At 37.4% G+C, this 21,403-nt stretch overlaps 1 protein-coding gene and 1 pseudogene across 1 annotated transcript; one reads left to right on the top strand and one right to left on the bottom strand.

Moving 5' to 3' along the window:
- Positions 1–247: 247 nt before the first annotated feature.
- Positions 248–1,249, bottom strand: LOC106344953. Its single transcript, XM_013784239.1, has one exon. The coding sequence runs from the start codon at positions 1,247–1,249 to the stop codon at positions 248–250; it is 1,002 nt and encodes a 333-aa protein (XP_013639693.1).
- A 3,551-nt stretch (positions 1,250–4,800) lies between these two features.
- LOC106344952 lies at positions 4,801–19,986 on the top strand (annotated as a pseudogene).
- The last annotated feature ends 1,417 nt before the right edge of the window (positions 19,987–21,403 follow it).

The following is a 21,403-nucleotide window of genomic DNA, read 5'->3' as shown; positions in this document are numbered from 1 at the left end:
CATACGCAGGAAAATCCTGAATGGTCCAGAGAAGCATTGCTCTTAACTTGAAAGTGGTGTGACTGAATGCATCATACGTGACCTCTCCTTGCTCCCACATATGGTTTAGATCCTCTATAAGTGGTTCTAAGTACACATCAATATTGTTTCCAGGTTGGGTTGGACCAGGAATCAGCAATGACAACATGATGTTCTCCTCCTTCATACACTTCTCAGGTGACATGTTGTAATTCACTAGCAAAACCGGTCAAGCACTGTAGTTCACATTCTTCATGTTAAAAGGATTGAACCCATCAGTGGACAGTCCAAGCCTAAGATTCCTTTCTTCAGCATCAAATAACGGGTATTTGTTATTCATTTGATCCCAAGTAACATAATCAACTGGATGTCTGCTTTTTCCATCACTGCTCTTGTTACTAAAATGCCACCTTAAGTCCTTCGCCATTTCCTCAGACCTGAACATCCTCTTCAGACGTGGAATTATCGGAAAATATCTCAGAACTTTCTGTGGAATACCTTTCTTCACATCACCTGTGCGCATGTTAATCTTCCATCTTGAAGCATTGCATTCCGGACAGTTGTCTAGCTTCTCAAAGTCCTTCCTGAACAGACAACAGTCATTCACACAAGCGTGTATCTTCTCATAGCCCATGTCAAAGGATTTCAGAAACCTTTTCACTTCATACAAGGATGTGTGCAAGACATTCTCCTCGGATAGCATCTGTGACAAAGTCTCCAGCAAAAGATCGAAGCTTCTATCAGACCAACCACTCTGTGTCTTTATCCTAAAGAGTGAAACTATCGCCGACCGCTTGCTGTGGTTAGCACAACTTGGATACAGAGGTGTCTCTGCATCTGCTAGCTTAGCAAGAAACTCATCTTCTTCCTTATCTTCACCTTCAGCAACCTCACTTAGATCACGCTGCCTAATAAAATCTTCATCAAGAAACTCAGCTGCTTGGTATAACCCTAAAATCACTTTGTTCCTCTCACTTGCATTGCTTCTACAGTCAGCCCCTGATATTTCTTCTCCATGATGATACCAATCCTCCCGCAGCTTGTAACTCAAATCCATTCCCCTAGTTACTAGATGATCAACAACAACATCGGCTGAGTGACGATCTACATTGCGACAGTCTATGCATGGGAAAATGACCAGCTCACACTCTGCTAAATCTGCACCAACACACCTCACAAACTCCCACGCACCTCTCTCATAATGAGGATCAGCTCTTCGATTAAGACACATGAAAGCATAATTTAAACCTTTTTAATCACACAAAAAACACACAAAACAGTAACTACAATATATATTGTTTTTCCTTACCTGTTTAGATGAACCCATGACTTTTCGACCATTTTTATGTTCTAAGTTTCTAACCGATAACCAACAAAATAAAACAAACCCATAAGAGTATGTCAAACACCAAACACACACATTGTCATTCACATAAGAACCAATAAACAATCAACTACTCAATCGTCAAACAATCAGATACTAAAACTCACACAATATAAAATGGTCGAAAAAGAATCACCTCAATAAGATCCTTCAAATTTCAACTCGACTTCACTCCAGAAATGAACAATCAAAAGCTCAAACCTTCAAATCAAAAGAGAACAAACAAGAACCACAAATCAAATTGTATAAGCCCCAAAAAAATCAAACTTCAGTCCTCACGATATCAATCCGAGACAGATTTGATTATCTCTAACCTGACTTGGGTTAATACAGACAAAATCAAAACTGGGGTTCGCCTGCAATCTGACCGCCGGCGACGTCAACAGCACCGGCAGGAAGATCTTCGTGAAATTTTGGAGAGATCGAGGTATCAATGAGAAGGAGAGGAGGAAAAGACAAAAAATAAACCAAGTCCTTTACACTTTACCGCTATTAATGTATTTTTTATTCATTTTATTTCCCGGGTTAATGAATTTTTTCACTAGAGATTAAATAACTCTACGAAAAAGTCGGGTTTCGGATTTAACAACTTTTAGTAGCACTTCGTGAATTCGTGCTACCGTGAACTACTACCAATACCCATATTTCTTGTAGCGGAGAGAGAAATAAAAGTAGAGAGAAGGGAGAGAAAGCGGAATACCTGAGCTTGCAGAGAGGAATGACGAAAGCAAAAGGGAAGGACCTATTTATGGCAAAAACGAAGGCACGCTTCCCAAACGCAATCATTAGGTCTAAGAGGGCCTAAATGGGCCTCAAGGGCCGCCACAATATCCATAAACCTACTCGCGACGGTTCGATTTCTCGCCTCAACCGATTTCCGGTTGAACAGCCAAACCAGATCAATCTCCGATTTTTGATCTGAACCGGTTCTCGCCCAAACCAGTCTCCGGTTAAATAGCGAAACTGGTTCTACCATTTCACGGTTCGCGAGTAACCTTCCGCCCGACTAAAGCTTGCCTTCCATCACGAAGACAAAAAGAGTGGGGTAGGCGAGTCGTGATGAACTTTACTCAAGCGACTAAATGCGTCCACCATGGCCAAAGAAACAAGAGAAAGAGATACGTTCTGTTGACCCCGAGTAAAAACGACATGCGACTAAAAACGCCTAACAACGACCGGGAAGACCGACTAACCGCAAGGTGCCTCTCACACTAGAACCTGTTATCCGAACGAACCTGACCCACAAATTCACTGAGACCGCTACACTGCTCACAAGTGAACTGGGGGGGACTTATTGTAGGAGATGGATTATATCCCTCCACAAGACCCATCGAATAACAAGGTCTAGCCCAACAAGCTACAAACTTACTCGGCTCAGCGAGTAAAGCTGTCAGCTCGGTTTTAGAGTGCTTTTAGCCGACGACCAAGCCGACCAAAAGCATCCAGCTCGGAGGAACTCCATCAAGGCCCATATACTCGGCCTTCTCAAGTTAAGGCCCAAAGGAGGACCGGATCTAGGGCACACAAGGACGGAAAGCCTATAAAAGGAAAGGAGACAACAACAAGAAGGGGATCGACACTTTTACACACACACTGAGCGGCTTGATCTAGGGTTTTAGTCTCTCTTTACTCCTAATTGTTTTGTACCTTTTCCGGTTTGCTCTTCGAGCTCCGGCTTGTTTCCTTGATCTCCTGTCACTCTTGTACCCCCTTTTGATCAGATCTAATAAAACGTCTTTAGTCATTCAATTTTCGAGTTATTTCAACCTAATTGACTGAATCCTATACAAACAATTATATAGCCAAATCAACTTGTTCGTTACTGTGCATGTCTTTTCCCAGCCTAATGAGGTTGGTAGTATATGTCCATCTAGCTTTAGTTAAATCCTTTCAGTAAGAAGTGTGCTTGAAGCCTCGCTTGATTTATGATATGGATCCACCTGGTTGCAACAATCACACAAGAACTCTTATATTTTGGCGATCAATGTTTCAAGAGTATATTTACGTCTTACTATCTTATGATTTTACCTTTTGGACATTTGGTAAAAATTGCTCAATCTTTTAATATGAATTTAACAGTAGTTTGAATTTATTTTGATGTTCATATAGAAAATTCAATTGATATTTACTAAAGGAGTTTTAACCTAATAACCACACATCTCATGCCGTTTTTGTGACCACATAAAAAAACTATCAATTCAAATGCAGATCTAAAAAAAATATTATTGTATGGGTCATCATATTATTAAAAATAAATTACTTTTTGGTATTTTAGAAACACGGATAACAATATAAATGAGAATTTATTGGAAACATATATAACAGTATACAAAAATAAGTATTGTGTCTTTTTAGTAATTTCATTAATATAATTACATTAATTGTCTTTCTATATTTCACTTAGTTTAACAATTTCATTAATTATATTACTTTAACCATACATCACATCATTAATTATATTACCATAATAATAATATAAATTTTTATTTATTGGTTAATCAACATTAATTTTGTGCCAATTATAATCACAAATCTAAAATAACTGGGTTTTGCGTATGATTAAACGTTCAGTTTATTTTGTTTTACAATTTTTTTTTAATTTTAGTTTCAATAGGTGAAAAATTACGTTGCCAACAACATGATTCAAAAACATGTTTTGTGAATAAAATAACAACTTAAATAAAAATAATAAAAATGTCTTACTTATATTGTCACTTAATTTTCACTCCATATAATTATTTTACTAAATAAAAAACTCTTTGTATTTCACTTAATTTATCCAAACACATAGAAAAAATTATTTTTATTAGTTTATAAAATCAGTTATGCATGAACATTGGCTATCCAATTAAGTATGAGTTTTTCTTTTCGGGTATTGTTTTTTTTTCTTTTTGTAATTTAACCATATTACCCGATTCGGTCTAAGTCTTCTGAATACAATTAGTTTTATTACGACTCATCTAAAATATATAACATTAATTATAAAAAACAAATTTCAATATATAAAAATGTAAGAAACAATACCGCGCGGATATGTGGTTTGAATACACTTAGTTATATTACGACTCATCTTAAATATATAACATTAATTATTAAAAAAAAATATCAATATATAAAAATGTAAAAACTAATACTCGCGTGGGTGCGCGGACCAGTCTCTAGTAAAATATTGTAACACTAATAACTAGGGGGAAATATATAACGGAGATATAACTTGCATGCTGATTTTTTTTTTTTTGCCAAACCATTATAAACTAAAACTATTTAAAACTTATGTATGAGGCACTTGTCACACCTCTTAAGGTCCGCTTTTAGTATGATGATATTCTTTATCTCTGGCTATTTTCTTCTATTTGGGTCTTTAAATTATCAAAAATAATGTTTTTAGTATTCGTCACATGCTGTACAGAATATAACTGTCAACTTCATTATTTGCTTATAAAATGAACACAAAAAGAGTTCAAATGAGCAAACCATAAACACTATACTTGTAGAAAAAGTCTCTCATTATTGGCTGAGATCACTGCTATTACTGCTCAGTTACCAACCACCGTCTTAGATATCGAAGAAGGTGGATCCGCTGGTGATTCCCGGTCTTTGGATCCTTCCCGTCCTCTTGTATCCGTATCCTTCGTTCAAAAGGTGATGATATGCTTTCAGTGCCGGTCCAACGGTTAACAATACGCTAATCTGATTTTGAAAATATGCCTTTTGATATATTTCATCTAAACTGTAAAACATTAATATAAAAGTAATTAAAAACTGAATAAAACAAACAAATCACATCAATTGTTATTTTTTTTTTTTGTATTTTACCATGCAAAATCATTTGTTTTTTTTTGTCAGCAACATAAGCAGCCTCATGTAGATTTTGCAAACCACACCGGTAACTCTGCATCCATATGAAAGATAAAAGACAGTTGTTTCCTTGCATTACGTGCGAGGCTGTCTGCCCTTGAATTCTGTGTCCGTGGTATATGAATGATCTCTGAGCTGTTGAAACTTCTCTTCAAAAATGTTACGTCTTCCAAATAACTTGCAAAGGCTGGCCACTACTCTGGTTCCGAAACCATCTTCATCAACTGAGAACAATCCTTTGCAAATGTAACCGAGAATTGTCTGAGATTTCTCATGCATTTCATTGCCCATATGAGAGCCTCTATCTCCGAATGTAGTGGTGACTGACTCGCTCTTGTATTCCTTGCTCCCATTAATCCATCAAAACCTTCCAGAGTACTATATCATCCTTGCCCTGAAAATATATTCTGATTTTCCAAGATTCATCCGTAAAGCACCATCTACCTGGTATAGTCGGTACTATCGATGGTACTGGTAATTGAGTTTGATTGACTCCCTGTATAGGAGAGTTTTGTGCTTCTGCCCAAAGTAACGATTATGTTTCTGCCAATTTGAGAATATCTCTTGGATCCATATCCAAATTGCTAAATACTTTATTATTACTTCCTTTCCATATATACCATAAAATCCATGCAAAATGATGATTTTCCATTTCTGGAAAGACTCTCCAAAATAAATTATCCATATTTGTAAACAGTGATTGAGTGGAAAAGATATATGGATTTGTTGGGATTCGTGATAGTGCCTACTGCCTAGACTTAGGTCGCCGGTGGACATTCAAAGAAAACATGATTTATGGACTCCTCAGGAGCTCCACATCGGACGCAAATTGTATCCCCTTGAATTCTTCTAGACCTCAATTTTTTCTTAACCGCTATGCATCCTGTCAGCAATTGCCATAAAAAATGTTTCAACTTAGGTGGGCAACGTAATTTCCAGCAGAAAGCCTTTAACGGGGTGACTGAAGGACCATACGCGGGTGATATTGTTTCTCCATCCGGATACACTCGCTGCACTTGATATCCAGATTTAACCGTGTATCTCCCATTATTTATAAAATGCCATCCATCCGATTTTCTGTATGCAAAATCATTTGTTAAACAAATGCAATCAATTATTTAATCATATCAGTCTCAATTGATAATAAAATCATTCCGTGTAATATCTTGTGTTACATGTTATACCATAAATAACTATTTATGAATTTTAATTTAAAAAAAAAATTCCTTTATCTATGGTGATCGATATTAAAATACTCAATAATACGCACTAAACAATTTATGTACGTTAGATAACAATCTTCCAATTTCAAAAACTAAATATTTAATAGGCTTTTTAATCTGGTATTGACTCTCTTATAAAATTTAGTTTTATAAACAAATTATCACCAATTATATTTGCATGCATGTCATTTTAAAGAAGTTTCCATATTCAAATATTAATAGGTGGTTGCCCGGATTATATGAATAATATATCATGTATGCAATAATATTTAAAAGTTAAAAATATTAAGTAAATTAAATTTTAATTATAATTTGAAAAATCAAAAATCTCAGTACTAAATTGTTAGAAGCGATGTGAGATTTAATGATTAGCTTATAACACTAATCCAAGTCGTTAAAAATATTTCTTCTACATAGTTTTGAAGTTTCGATCAAATGATAACATTAATTTATTGTAAAATTTTCATTTTTCTCCAAAATTTTCCAGTTTTACAATCGACGTATCATTTTCCTGTTATCTTTATTTATTTTGGTCTTGTTTAAAACTATCTTTGACGATTCTCTCTTTCGTCATTATTGGATAATCATTTTTTTCTCTCACATCACACAAATTATCTGTCTAACTATCAATGCAAAATCAATAGCCTCTAATTTATCTAAGAATATTTTTTTTTTCAAAAAGAAAATCATCATTCTTTTGTATTTTTTCTTTGCATGAAATATGAATTCAACTATAAAAGAATTATATTTTCATCTCTTTTGGTCGTTCAAGCTGTATATTTGATTATTCTGCATCCATTTGACATGCTTATATATATATAAAGTAAGTTGAGGTTTAAGTCAATTAGTTGGTTGTATATATATATATATATATATATTATTGTAAAATTTATCGTGATAAATATATTTAAGTTTTTATATATTTTTTCTATGTATATTCTAATTTTCTACCTACAAAATATTTCTATAATTATAATTGCATCAAATTATCTATATTTAAGATTTCTTTAATAATTTCAGTTTTTTTTTGCCTTGTATATGGTTAATTATTATATTTTTATAAAATCAACAAAAATAAAAGTACAACTGACCAATCAAATCAAAATAATCAATTTTAAGCTTTAGCTATGATAGATACATAAGAAATAGCCACTTAAATAAATTTTATTTTAATACGAGATGTGTTATACAATTTTATATGATTTATAATTTTTTTATAATATTTTTTTCTTACACTGGTTAATTTATCGATGACATCATCACATAATATCTATTCTGTCACATATGATGATAAATCTGTATAAATATTTATGATAAATAGCTTCATAAACCTGTACAAATGATTTTACAATTTATATTTATATAACCTACAACATACATAAATTAACTTAGAAAAATTTATGAATGACTTACAACCTCCAAGATAAATAATTTTATAGATGTTTTTCATTTTTTATAAATGATTTGTAAAGAATGTATGGACTTTGTAAAACATTAATAGTTGTTATAATACTTTATATATGAATACATATGCTTTATATAAGAACATAAAATTATTATATCGATTTCTATATATTTTCTTCGTTCATTATTTTATGTAGTTTATAAAAAAAAAAAAATTGATCAAACATTATTACTATTTCTATAATTTTGACAATTGGTTACTATAAATCATTATTTGTAATATTATGTAGATTATTTGGCAAGTGATATTAATGGATTATTAGACTTACCTTTTATGTTTAAGTCTAATTAAAATAAATTAAAATTAAAAATATAGACCATTCAAATTAGGGTAAACGAACTATTTCCCCACAAGAAGTATGATATAGCATCAAATCTCAACCAAACTATGATCTAGTGTTAGATTTCTCCGGAATAAAAATTTCAAATCTATTTATCCACGAATTGAAAGTTTCAGATTTATTTCTCTCCAAATTAATAATTCGAAACTTAATTACCCATATATCATGGTTTAAATTGGTTAAATGTTAACCAAATAATTTAAAATAGATTAAACCAAACAAAAACTAATTGAGTAACAAAAAAATGACCATTGCCGGATTTGATTTCTGACTAAACGTCGTCTGGACGTCGCTGTGTAATCATCGATTAAGACGGCCAATGATAAACTACTTTTTTTCTCCTCTGCTTTTGGGATCTTCTTTTTCGTTTATGTGCTTGGATGAGAGACAACACAGGACTCGGGGAGCTTTGAGAAGGAGAAACCATGAAAATTGTTTTAGGCTGATAGATTTCGTTTGTTGTCAGAGAGTGAGAATGGATCTGAGCCGTTTGTAAAGAGAAGTTTATGGCTTCTCCATGGTAACTTCTACTGAGTTTGGAGCCATGAATCCCATGTCAAATCCAATGGTGTTTATCTTAATCTGAGAGTTAGAAAACGTCTCGACGACGTTGAGTCATAAATATCAAATTTGGCCAGGGTAAATTTTTTTTTTGTTACTCAATTGGTTTTTGTTTGGTTTAATCAGTTTAAAATTATTTGGTTAAGATTAAACCAATTTAAACCATGATGTATGGGTAATTAAGTTTCGAATTATTAATTTAGGGAGAAATAGATCTGAAACTTTCAATTCGTAGATAAATAGATTTGAAACTTTTATTCCGGAGAGATCTATCATTAGGTCATAGTTTGGTGGGGAACTAATGCTATATCATACTTCTCGTGGGAAAATAGATCATTTATCCTTCAAAGTATAATAATTTTCTTAAGATTTCACCAATGATCGTAAGAATAAATCACTTAATTGACTTCTCAATTAATATATAATAGAATGCCTTCAAGTTATCATGATTAAAAATGTCCAAGTACATTTTTAACAAAAAAAATCTTATAAATTTTCTTTATCTATAAACACAAGTAAGATAATAAAACTAAAATATGCCCCTTTAGATCAGATGCCCTAATCATATATATATATACATATGTATATATGAGTTTGGTTTTGAGTTTGGATCAAATTTCTGGCTTTTGAATTGTTCAAATTTATGAAGTATAATCAAACCGAATTAACATCTATATATGATCGGTTTGGTAGAGTTTTTGATTCAGTTGCATAGTGTTTATGTCATGATGATCAAAATTGAGTGTTTTTGGATAAAATTAAAATACTAAAAAGCTTATTGTTGTATACTCTAGTTGATTGGCGAGTTCGTTAGGGACATTTTCTCTGGTATTTGCCGGCTGAGCGGCCATCGTGGTAAATTAAATGTATGGTAAACCGGTGACACTTCCTGGCATAGCTATGGTATGGGGACTAACCATAATGGTTATGATCTACTCAATTGGTCAGGTCTCCGGTGCACATTTCAACCCTGCTGTTTCCATTGCCTTAGCTTCTTCTAGGAAGTTCCCTTTTAAACAGGTGACCAAAGAGAAAAAAACATACTAAGATACTATCAAATTCAGTTCTTACATTCTTATAAATGTTAGTATTGTACCAATCCAAAAATAATTATATGAGGGTTTTATATGAGATGCTGCCGATAACGAATTTTTTTTTTTGCTAAAAATGCTAATATCATATTAATGATTTCATATTTTACAAAGTAGAATCTAGTGGCTGTTCCACCTTGGCAAAAAATATAAAAACAAGGGAGGTCAATAAAGGTTAAAAAACCTAGAAAAATTACAATAACCAATTAGACAAGAGGTTTCGAAATTGCTTTCTCTTCCTCCTCGCCAGGATTGTGTTCTTGACATCTCTGTAAACCATCTTCGCGATCTCTGCCGGAGCCATAACACAATTATTATGGTAAACTTTGTTTCTCTGCCTCCACAGGTGGAAGACCGTAGCTTGAACTGCAAGTTTTCGTAGAATGGAGAGACTGGTAGGAGAGGAGGCTCGGATCCAACAGAGGAGCTGACGCCAATTCCAGAATGTGAGGTTTGGTCAAGCCCATCAGACATGTTCAATGTTGGGCCAGCTAGCACAAGTTACGCGCGAACAACATATGGGTCTAAGCGTTGAAGCCCATTAGGTCAAGTGCTGATACAAAGAAGGAGAGATCACGACATGGATCTCTAAGTGAGGCGAAAGCCAAGTCTCTGGGAGGCAGGAGCCTCAAGCATCCATGGAGTGCTTCCATGGCATCTCTTGGAGAGATAGAGTAAGCTAGACATAGATATGTTGTTCTAGGCTTAGCTATTAGCCATGTACTTCTCTTGTATTCTCTTTATACTCTCTAGGGTTTGTATACCCAGGACAGAGAGAGTAATGATCTTGTAAACCACACCTCCCGTGAACTGGGTGAACAATTCTTGAGTCATGAACAAAGATGAATCGTATGAGTAGTGAAAGGGACAAGGATATTATGAGCTTGTATTTCGCAACAAGCGGGTATCATAACCCCCACAAGTGGTATCAGAGCATAGGCTCATTGATTCATGGAGTCCACGTCTCGAGGAGGAGAGACATATGAAGAAGCTTCCAAGCGAAACAGAAGAAACTCGCAAGGTTTAATGGAAGCTGGTGGTCACTTGGTTTTAACCTAATCAGAGTTAAAATCAGAGGATAAACCGAGTTTCAAGATCAGGTCAAAGAGATTTTCGGTTTACAAGAGAAGAAGGAAAACTGTTGGACGTTCTTCGCTGCAGCTGCACAAGTTTATGGAGGAAGGATTCACGAGTCAGTTGAATCGGTTGAGATGATTTCTAGTTATGAAATCAGGGTTTCTCTAGAGTTCTCTAGGGGTGCAAGAATCTGTTATTGTGTGAGAAGGACTTCGGGTTACTCACAAGATAATATGGTGGCAGGCTACTAGCATAAGAAAGAAAGGTGTGGGAGCTGTCCTCGATCTGCAGTCACAAGGCGTGTGTGACTATATGCATTGGAGTCTTGGGTCTCTTCATGTTCTGCAAGTTATTGGAACTGAAAGCATAGTGGAGCAAAAGGGGTTTTCGCACTGGTTTTCTATGAGATTGTCTCAAGATTTAGTGAGGGTTTTCACGGTGTTCTTGAGAGCAATTTACATGGTATATCAGTTGCAGGTGGTGTTCTAATATATGTGGTTATTTCAGCTCAGTATCTCATGGAATTCTTGGAACTAGGGGACGCCTTAGAACCCTGAATGATATGAGTGTTTCATGGCTGTTCAGATGGTATTCTTAGTCAGCGTGAAGGGTGTTGCAGAAGGGTTGAAGGGAATCGACTTAGGCGGGTTCGTCTATGTGTGATTATGAGAGTCTACAGTTGGGTAGAGGTCCGAAGAACAAGATACTACAAGGCTGTTATTTTCAGAGGGAATGCAGTGTGGTTTTCTAAGAAGATATGTGTTTGGCGTAACACATAGTTTTCTGCTGGGATGGATCTACGAGAATAAGGAGTTTACTTGTTCAAGGCAGCGTTAGGCTGAACAGGTGGCGGTGTCAAATCGAAATTGATTCAGGATGGAAACATGTATGTTTCGAGTTTTCTGCATGGGATTCAGTAGTAGTTTGTTTTGGCTTCTCAGGCATATGAGAGAAAACAAATGTGTCTACAAGGTATCACAGTTGCAGAGGTAATGATTTGTTTGAGTAGAGGTTGAGCAGAGATTCTTTTCGTCGAAAGTCTTCTTAGTAAGTTGTGTTAAGCGGCGGGATCTGTTGGCAACAACAACGGTTCAGAGTGATGTTCAAGATAAATTGTTCATTCAGATTGTTACAAAGGAAATTCTCATGATGAGGAGTTTGGTGTCTATAGGCTATTGACGTTGGATAAGGATTGAGTCAAAGGGCTTCTGGTTTGAGGCAGTGGTGATTCAGGTTCTACAAAAGCTTCAAGTAAGCATCGACATCAGCTGGAAATTCTGGAAAAGAAGAATCAGTATATTTGTAGTCACGATCGCATTAAGTGTGACAAACCAGAGATGACGTTGAACATGTAGCGCCAGAGAAATAAGTAGGTGGTGTTATTTTGTGGTAGACAATGACAACGTCAGAGACAGAGGAAGAAACGTTCACAGAGGACTACCTCAATGCACGTGATGGTTTCAGGTTGGTGAAATCATAATGAGAGACTTTCAAGGGATGCAGCAGTATTTGCAAGAAAGGGAAGACTCGCGTAAGCTGCAGCAAGAAGGCTGCACAGGTGGGCGTGTTCATGATCAGCATTGTTGGAGATTGATTTGAGTCGTTTGGGATAGAGGATATCTCAAAGGAAGACATACTCACATTAAGTCAAAGCTAGGCTTAAGGAGAAGGAATCAAAGGTCATCAATCTCACATGAACTTAAGGTTTTTCAGAGATCACATGGAATGAAGGTAATATTAGCGAAAGATGACCAACAGATCTTGGAGCTGCACAGGTTGGTTGTCGTGTGACAACAATATGACGAAACAAAGGTGATTTGTTTTGGGTCAGTTCAAGTTAGGCTCGTCGGTGAGAGGAAAGGTTTCTGGCTGGTAGAAGAAAGTCAGAGGAGTCACCAAGTTAGTGTTACTGAAACAGGTTGTACCTCCACGAAGAGGAAACTAGAGCAAGGGAAAAGTGTGTAAAAGCCTACACAAGTATATGCTGGAGCAAATCGCTATTTGTGGTAACAACATGTAGAATCTTTAGTGAGGTCGTGAGAGTGACACCGTAAGTTTCTGGTTGTAAGAAGAAAGCAAGAATAGTCACCAAGTCAGTGTGGCAGGAATAGGTTGTACCTCCACGAAGAAGCAACTATAGCAAGGACAAGGTGTGTAAAAGCCTACACAAGGGTATGTTGGAGCAAATGGCTATTTGTTGTAACAGAATGTAGTAGCTTTAGTAAGGTCGTGTGAGTGACATGAAACCAAAGAGAAAGGCGATTCAAGGTTAGACATAGCTTGAAGATTCTGGTCAAACGCAGAGAAAAATGCTCAAGCGGAATCGGGTTGAACAGGTTGTTACGACTGGTTGTAATCTTGAGGAAAAAGGGTATGAGACAATAGTCATCAACACTTGTTCAAGAAGCAGAAAGTCGCTACCACAGCTAGTAGAAGCGTATGTGAGGTATACCTTAGAGGAATCGTCAAGGATGTATGAGTTGGAAATTCAAGATGAATAGACTCAGAAGAGAAGTAAGGGACGCCGGTCTGGTGTCACGACCATAGGTGTCAAGGTGGAGCTCTCGGACAAAAATCGAAGCTCAGAAGAAAAAGGAGAAATTTGCAGACTTGATAGGGTCGGAACTTCATGCTTGAACAAGTCAGGATTCAGGTATAGTTACAGCTGGAGAAACTCGTCATAAGACTCGAGTTTGACACATGAGAAGCTGTAATGGATTATCGCAGGAGCATCACATGCATAAATGATGTGAGATAAGGTTAAGAGGCCGATAGGAATAACGAATATTTGCAGATATTTAGTTACAGAGACATGGTACTTCTAAAGAGTTATTTGATTCAGGTGGAGCCACTGAGGTTATATAAGGATTGATGAATCAGAGATATATATAATCTGATTCCAGGTGGAGTGAGTCACTGGTTTACAAGATGTCTTGATTGGTTCAGCTGAAGGGTAAAAGCTTCGGTTAGCAACATGGTTAGCTCAAGGGAGTAAGAGCTGAAAGGAAAGGTTATTCCATGATAAGAGGGTCGTGGATATGTTCAGTGTGTCAAGGCCAGGAGTGTCAAGATCAGTTAAGAAGTACAAGGCACATCATAAGGAGTTTTTAAGAGGAGTCTTACATAAGGTAACTTGTAGGCAAAAACAAGTGAAATCGGCATATGTATCAAGAATACACTGCAGTGAGGTTTGATACAGAGGACCACGAAATCTGAGCCGAGTATGATGCATGGTAACACATGATGAGGTACTTAGTTAAACTGAGGTATTGAGCGGTGAAGATGAAGAATGGTGAGATGAAGCAAAGTAAGAAACTGTTAGAAGACATTGCATGGATTGCAGGGAATTGTCTTACAGTTTGTCCATCTCAGGAAGGGTAAGACTTGTTCTCCACAAGCAGGCTCATCTTAAGCTCAAGTCATGGAACTGAAAGAAGCTTTCATGAAGGTCTATATGCAAGGAAAAGTCGTTTGCATTTAAGAGAAAAGGAACCGGTGGAGTTCTGGATATATGGTTGCATCACAGGGGAATATTGAGGCAGTGTCCTCAGGAAAGTCCATTAGCAAATGGCCAGATACTCATCGATGGCCAAGTACTCATCAGGCTAATGGCAGGTTCAATGACTAACAGGCGTGTTCAAGTCGTTGATGGTGATGCACATATTTTGGTGTATGGAGACATCTTAATACAAGAAGGGTATTGAGATAATAAATTCACAGCTGAGAAAAGGAGGGATATCAGGGATTCTAGATAAAGATATCACATGAAGCTCGTGAAGAGAGCCAAGGCGTATCATGGATTCGATGGTATGAGGCTCAGTTCATTCAACTAGCAGTGGAGACTAAATCTGTTATTGGAGGTTCTGTTATTGCAGAACAGTTTGATCAGATGGTGGAGCAAAGATATTTGTGTCGATAGTCTTCCTAACCATGTGGGTTTAGGCGGCGTATCATGCTTAAGTGTGCAGCGGTACAAAGTGATGCTCAAGTGCAGTCTGTTCAAGAACATCAAGGTTAAGTCAAAGACTATTTCAGAGATATGGAGCATGAGTGACTTCAAGGGTCTGCAGTTGACTCAAGGAGAATTATGTGGTGGAAATTTCTGTTAACAACATGAAGGGTGAACCAAGGTTGTGTCAAGAGTATGTCCAGCAGTGATGGTTGGATGGCGGGTCCTGTTCTGAGTAACAGCGGTGCAAAACGTGTTCAAGGCTGGAGTGTTTTAAACAAGTAGAGAATCAGAGGTTGTTTCAGGTATGAAGCATATATGGTTCGAAGGTTGTTGCACATTATTCAAAGATTTTGATTCAAGGCTCAATGCACAAGAATAGAATCAAAAGGCCAAGGAGGAAATTAACTTGCAGAAAGATGTTCAGGTTTCTGTTCAAGCACTTGAACAGGTTCGTGATTTTGACAACAAGGTTGTGTTGTTGATAAGTTCACGAGGAATAACAAGATATGAAGTAACACGACGTCAATGAGGAGTTGAGCTTGACACTTGGAGTGTAGCAGCTGGATTCGCAACTCAACACACTAGATGAAGGTGATGAAAATTCAAATGGCAATGGGATTGTCATATACCTTTCATTAAGCGTGATGTCTATGTTCATTGATGGGGCTAAGTGGATTTAAGTGTTTAATCTACTTAAGCGGTTGTGGTGTATAAGTTGAAGCTTATGCAAGTTTCAAGAAAATCATGAAGGGACTTCAAGTTTATTAATTGGATTTTGGCTTAGTGAGTGAGGTTTCTTTAAAAGCTTTACATACTATATGCCAGCTGAACTTGATGGCTTTATGGAGATTATGATATAAAAAAACATGAGGTGAAAAGAAACTTACAAGAAGAAGAGGTAAAGAGTTTTGTGAGGTTTGGTCAAGCCCATCAGACATGTTTAATGTTGGGCTGGCTTGTACAAGTTACGCACGGACAACATATGGACCTAAGCGTTGAAGCCCATTAGGTCAAGTGTTGATACAATGAAGGAGAGATCACGACAGAGATCTCTAAGTGAGGCGAAAGCCAAGTCTCTGGGAGACAGGAGCCTCAAGCACCGCCTCAAGCATCCAGGGAGTGCTTCCATGGCATCTCTTGGAGAGATAGAGTAAGCTAGACATAGATATGTTGTTCTAGGCTTAGCTCTTAGCCATGTACTTCTCTTGTATTCTCTTTATACTCTCTAGGGTTTATATACCCAGGACAGAGAGAGTAATGATCTTGTAAACCACATCGGAGGTGTTTTCCGATACTTCACAGTGGATGTTGTCGATCCTGGATCCACCTCAGATGTAGCGCGCTGCGGCCGTGAACTAGGTGAAAAATTCTTGAGTCATGAACAAAGATGAATCGTATGAGTAGTGAAAGGGACAGGGGTATTATGAGCTTGTATTTCGCAACAAGTGGGTATCATAACCCCCACACGAACAGCTGAGAGGGTGGATTTAAGCGGGAGAAAACCTGATTCCAGACGTCCTTACTGAACTGACACGTAAGAAGAAGGTGGTCCCTTGTCTCCGGTTCAAGTGAGCAAAGGCAGCAGTTTGTTTGTAATTGCAGTCCCCAGGAGGCCAGTCTTGTTCTTGTGGGAAGCCTGTCGTAATTGGCAACCCACATATTGAATGAATGTTTAGGTACTGATCCTCCAAACCAAACACTATCCGCCCATAAAACGATATCAATCACAAAAAAAACATGACATTCTCTCTCTCTCTTAATTTCTCTCTAAGCTTTCGCTCTCCCCTCTTCGTGTTTGTCTTCGGCGAGTCCATATCCTCCTCCGGCGCCGGAGGGCTCCTTCCTCTCCCCTATTCCTCGTCTTTATATTTGCCCTTCTCTCCCCCTTCTGGTCACCCCTGATATGTGGACGTCCCTGGAGATTGATCTCTCGCCGGCGGAGGACCTAGGCTGACTCTGGTGCTTGGTTTGTATCTCTGGGGACTCTGCGAGGTGGGTGTGTAGCGGCGGATGGAGGTTGTGGTCGGCTTTTTGGGTTGGGTTTCGTCGGACGTTCATCTTTACCTTTAGATCTACGGTGGCTCCCTTCGTTTGACGGCGCGTGACTTCGTGTGGTGGCTCCTCTGCCTTGGATCTGCTCCTATCCCTGCTTCTTCTATCTTTCCGGTGTCCCGGCAGAGTGGTGTGGCGGCGCGTGCTTCTCTCTTTCACTTGGTGTCTCGTCGAAAGTGGTCTCACCGTTTGCTTTTGCTCGGGAGGTTTCGGCGTGGTTCTCTGCGTCGACGTGTTCCGCGGCTCTCCGGTTCTCGTCGTGTGGCGAGTCAGTGGTTGCTGGAGTAAGCGCGTGCTCCTTCGACTAGGTTTTGGACAACGAGTCGTCTATGGCTTTGGTTCCGGCTTAGATCGAGTGCTTCCTTCCTGTTCTCCTCCTCTCATGGCCTCTCCCTCGTTGCGCGTATGGTGGTTCGCCACTGCGAGTTTCTCCGGTCTTCCTCCTAGCGTTTGTGCCTCACTGTTTCGATCTTGCTCTGTTTGCCGGTCAGTCCCCTGGTTCTCAGAATCTGTACATGGTGAGTCCTCTCCTCCCCGCGTGGTCATTCGGTTTGGTTAGGTTCTCGTGTCTCCATGTTTTGATCACATCATCCCAGCACTGGAACCTTGCGCCGCGGCGTTGTTGTGTTCTTATGGATGTGTTCTTCCGGCGCTGTGGTTTGGTTGGTCTGGAGAGCTTCGTGTGGACGTGGTAGCTGTCACTCGGCCCTCTTTTGTATAGGTTCTATCGTTTCAGGTTTGCTTTGCAGCCTGTGTTTGTTGTTTGGAATAAGGCTCGACTGGCTCGTGGGCGTGTTAGGTCTCTGGTCTAGCGGTCTGTGCGTGTTGGAATCAAATTAGGAGGTCTTTAGCAAGCTGTTCTTGGGTGTACCTATCTTAAAGACCTGTTCATCGGGTACGCCAATTTCTACCGGACTCAGGATCTCGTATTCACTGCGGTTCATCCTTTTGCGGCAAGCGACTTGCACCGACTCTGATGGTTCTTTCGTGTGGGCTTTTAGCTGGTTGTATCTTCTCCTTCTTGTCCAGTTTGAGTTGTTGTTTAGTTAGTGTAGTTGTTTTTTTTTATTTTCTGTTTCTCGTTTTCTCTATAATTCTGTCAAAAATTAAAATTGGTAATGATATTTTAACATTTTTACCAAAAAAACACTATCCGCCCATTGCTTTTCATCCTCTTTTGGTCGTAATGCTTCCCATGTCTGAGCTGAAGAGAACGTTGAGCCATTGCTGCCTTCTATCCTCCATTCATAATAGTCATCAAGAGGTGAGGCTGAGGGTGGGGGGATAACGAAACGAAATGCCCAGATATGAATTTCACGATTTACATAATCCATTTATGCATGATAACATTTTTATTGACCATAATGATTTTGCATGATCAATTCATGAGTATATTTAAACAAACACGAAAATTTGTTATATAACAAACTATGCATTGTATATGATGTTTGATAATTTTATTTTAATAATATTTTGAACACCCAAAAAATCATAAAATAATTTTATTCTTCTTTTAAAGATACGTTTACAACTTCCAATTTCCACTTAATTTTTTTATAGAAAATATATATAATTTTTTTGAAAAAGGCTTTAGAAAATATTTTATTAAAAAAAAATTATCTTAAAATTTGCCTTAGGTCCGTCAAAGCTTATAAGCACAAGGCACATAGATAACATGATGATTTCATGAATATAGTAATAACAACTAGAGCCATAAAAGTGTGGATAATATCAACTACTTGTGATCAATATCTTTATATAGGTTCCGGGCTATATTGTTGCTCAAGTTCTCGGATCAACCTTAGCGGACGAAGCTCTACGTTTGCAGCCTCAAAGAACGTACCCATAAAATTCTAACCGCGGTGTTTGTAGTGGAATTCATCGCTACTTTCAACTTGATCTTTGTTATTTCGGCAGTAGCTACTGATAAAGGAGCCAACGGATCATTCGCAGGAATTGGTGCAACCATAGTACTCGACATCTTGTTTAGCGGGTGGCTAAATCCAAGCATTGGAATATATTTTATAAAATTATTTTATGATTGTTTTTGATAAATCGATTAGGCCAGTCTCGGGGGCATCAATGAATCCAGCAAGAAGGTTACACCATGATTAACCCGAGGTTCTTAGAATGGGGTTCTTAGCGTAAGTTAATAAACTGTTTCTTAACTTTTAACTAAAAAAATTAAGAACCGGTTCTTAAAGTCCTTATTTAAGAACCGGTTCTTAGGTTTTTTAGTTAAAAGTTAAGAAACAGTTTCTTAACTTCTGCTAAGAACCTCATCATAAAAACCATGGGTTAATCATGCTCTTAGACGGCCTGCATATATATGGGGATGTTAGGGCATGATTATTGGGGGTCATTGCTCTTGGGTCCTTAATACACTTATATTTGTATGTATATATTATATACGCATATATAATATATACATACAAATATATGTGTATTAAGGACCCAAGAGCAATGACCCCCAATAATCATGCCTTTAAGACCATGATTAATCTGGGGTTTTTAGAGTGGAGTTCTTAGCGGAAGTTAAGAAACTGTTTCTTAACTTTTAACTAAAAAAAGCTAAAAACCGGTTCTTAAAGTCCTTATTTAAAAACCGGTTTTTAGCCTTTTTAGTTAAAAGTTAAGAAACAGTTTCTTAATTTTCTCTAAGAACCCCGTAATAAGAACCACGGGTTAATCATGCTTATATCACGTGGTTATACATTGTTTCAACGGTCATCGGAGGATTAGCAGGTGCACGGACTTATAATTTATAATATGTTACGGTCTACAAATAAATCATGTGGTGAGATATCCACATTGCAATAAAGTTTCTTCGAACAATCGCAAAGAAGCATCTCAACACGATTTTTGTGTTCTTCGAGTGGTTGACCCGAGTAACCGGAAAATTTTCATATTTTCATCTCCCACTGACATTAACGACACATGTAATGTCACATGCAAGTTGGCGTAAATGACATATGTGTTGTACCAATATTTGCATATAAGTTGGACATATAGGTCACAAACTTGTATGACAAAACTGAATAAAGTTGTTTTGAGCTCAAGGGACAAAATATTGAATAAAGGAAGAATCGGCTAAGAGCATGATTAACGCTAATATCCCATTTGGTTCCTATTTTTTTTCCGTCTTATTTAAAAAAAAAAAATTAAAAACGAACCAATCGCGGGCCGCCACATGTCAGTAGAGTCCGCGAACAGTGCAATGACATCTCCAAAAACGGTCCTTATTTTGCAACTTTAGTAATCGGTTCTTCTTCTTTTTTGTAGGGCCCAGTGACGCGAACAGTGCAAGAATCCTTTTAAGGATCAGCTATATTTATGCTCTAAGAGCATCTTTATCGGGGTGGTTTGGCCAGGTCTCTTAGCATTAATAGCAATTAAAAAAAAGAAAATTATGATTAATGGGAAAGAACGTTTCTTAAATAAGCTCTAGAAGAGACGGTCTTTTAAGCCACGTGTTGGCCAAAGGGCTATCATCTCTTTCTCTCTCTCGGGAATGCTCTTCATCATCAAAAGTTCAAAGCTTTCCACTTTGTGGATCTCTCTATCAATGGGTGTTTGTGTGATTTTTACGGAGAGATGGAGGCAGATCAGATCGCGGTGTTTGGTTCCCGAAACGCTGAGTTCTTCTATGGTTGCAGCAATTCTTAGTTGTGAGGAGAAGGGGTCGTTGCTCGTTATTAGTTAGTCATCCATCAAGATTCAAAATAGAGCAGCGAAGGTTTAAGAAAAATGAAGAAAGTGATGAAGATCATCAAGCCGAAGCCTGATCCAAAGCAACGCTTACGTGATTGGCAACGCAAACTTCGCCAGGAGTGCCGTAACATCGAACGCCAAATCCGAGGTTCTGTTTCACATCTCTTCCTCCTCCTCAGTGATTGAACTTAGGGCTTTTTTAGATTCAAGAAAAAAAAGTTTTCAAATTAGCCGAAATTAGAGTGATGGGTTTGGTTGATTTCACTCAAAACTGCGAGAAATCACTCTGAATCGAGTTGGGATCGGGCGATGATCGCCAATTGCAAGTGTACTTTTGATTTTGAGATTCTTGGTTTTCTTCAGATATATAGAAAGAAGAGAGAACGGTACAGAAAGCTATTAAAGAGGCTGCTGTGAAACATTTTATCATAAAAAAATTAAGTGAATTAAAAATGTTTTTAATTTATGGGATTTATCGTAAAATAGCATCCAATACCTAATTATTTGTTACCAAGAACTAAAAATGTTTAAAATACAAAATACATGTAAATAATAAATTAATATCACCAACTGTCACATTATAATGTAAAATAAAAAATATTTATAAATGTGTAATTTCATGCATATTTACACTATTGCTTCTATACGAAATATATATATATATATGTGTA

The sequence above is a fragment of the Brassica oleracea genome, chromosome C5, assembly GCF_000695525.1.
Source record: "Brassica oleracea var. oleracea cultivar TO1000 chromosome C5, BOL, whole genome shotgun sequence".
Classification (NCBI taxonomy): Eukaryota; Viridiplantae; Streptophyta; class Magnoliopsida; order Brassicales; family Brassicaceae; genus Brassica; species Brassica oleracea.
This window is presented reverse-complemented; position numbering and strand designations above follow the sequence as displayed.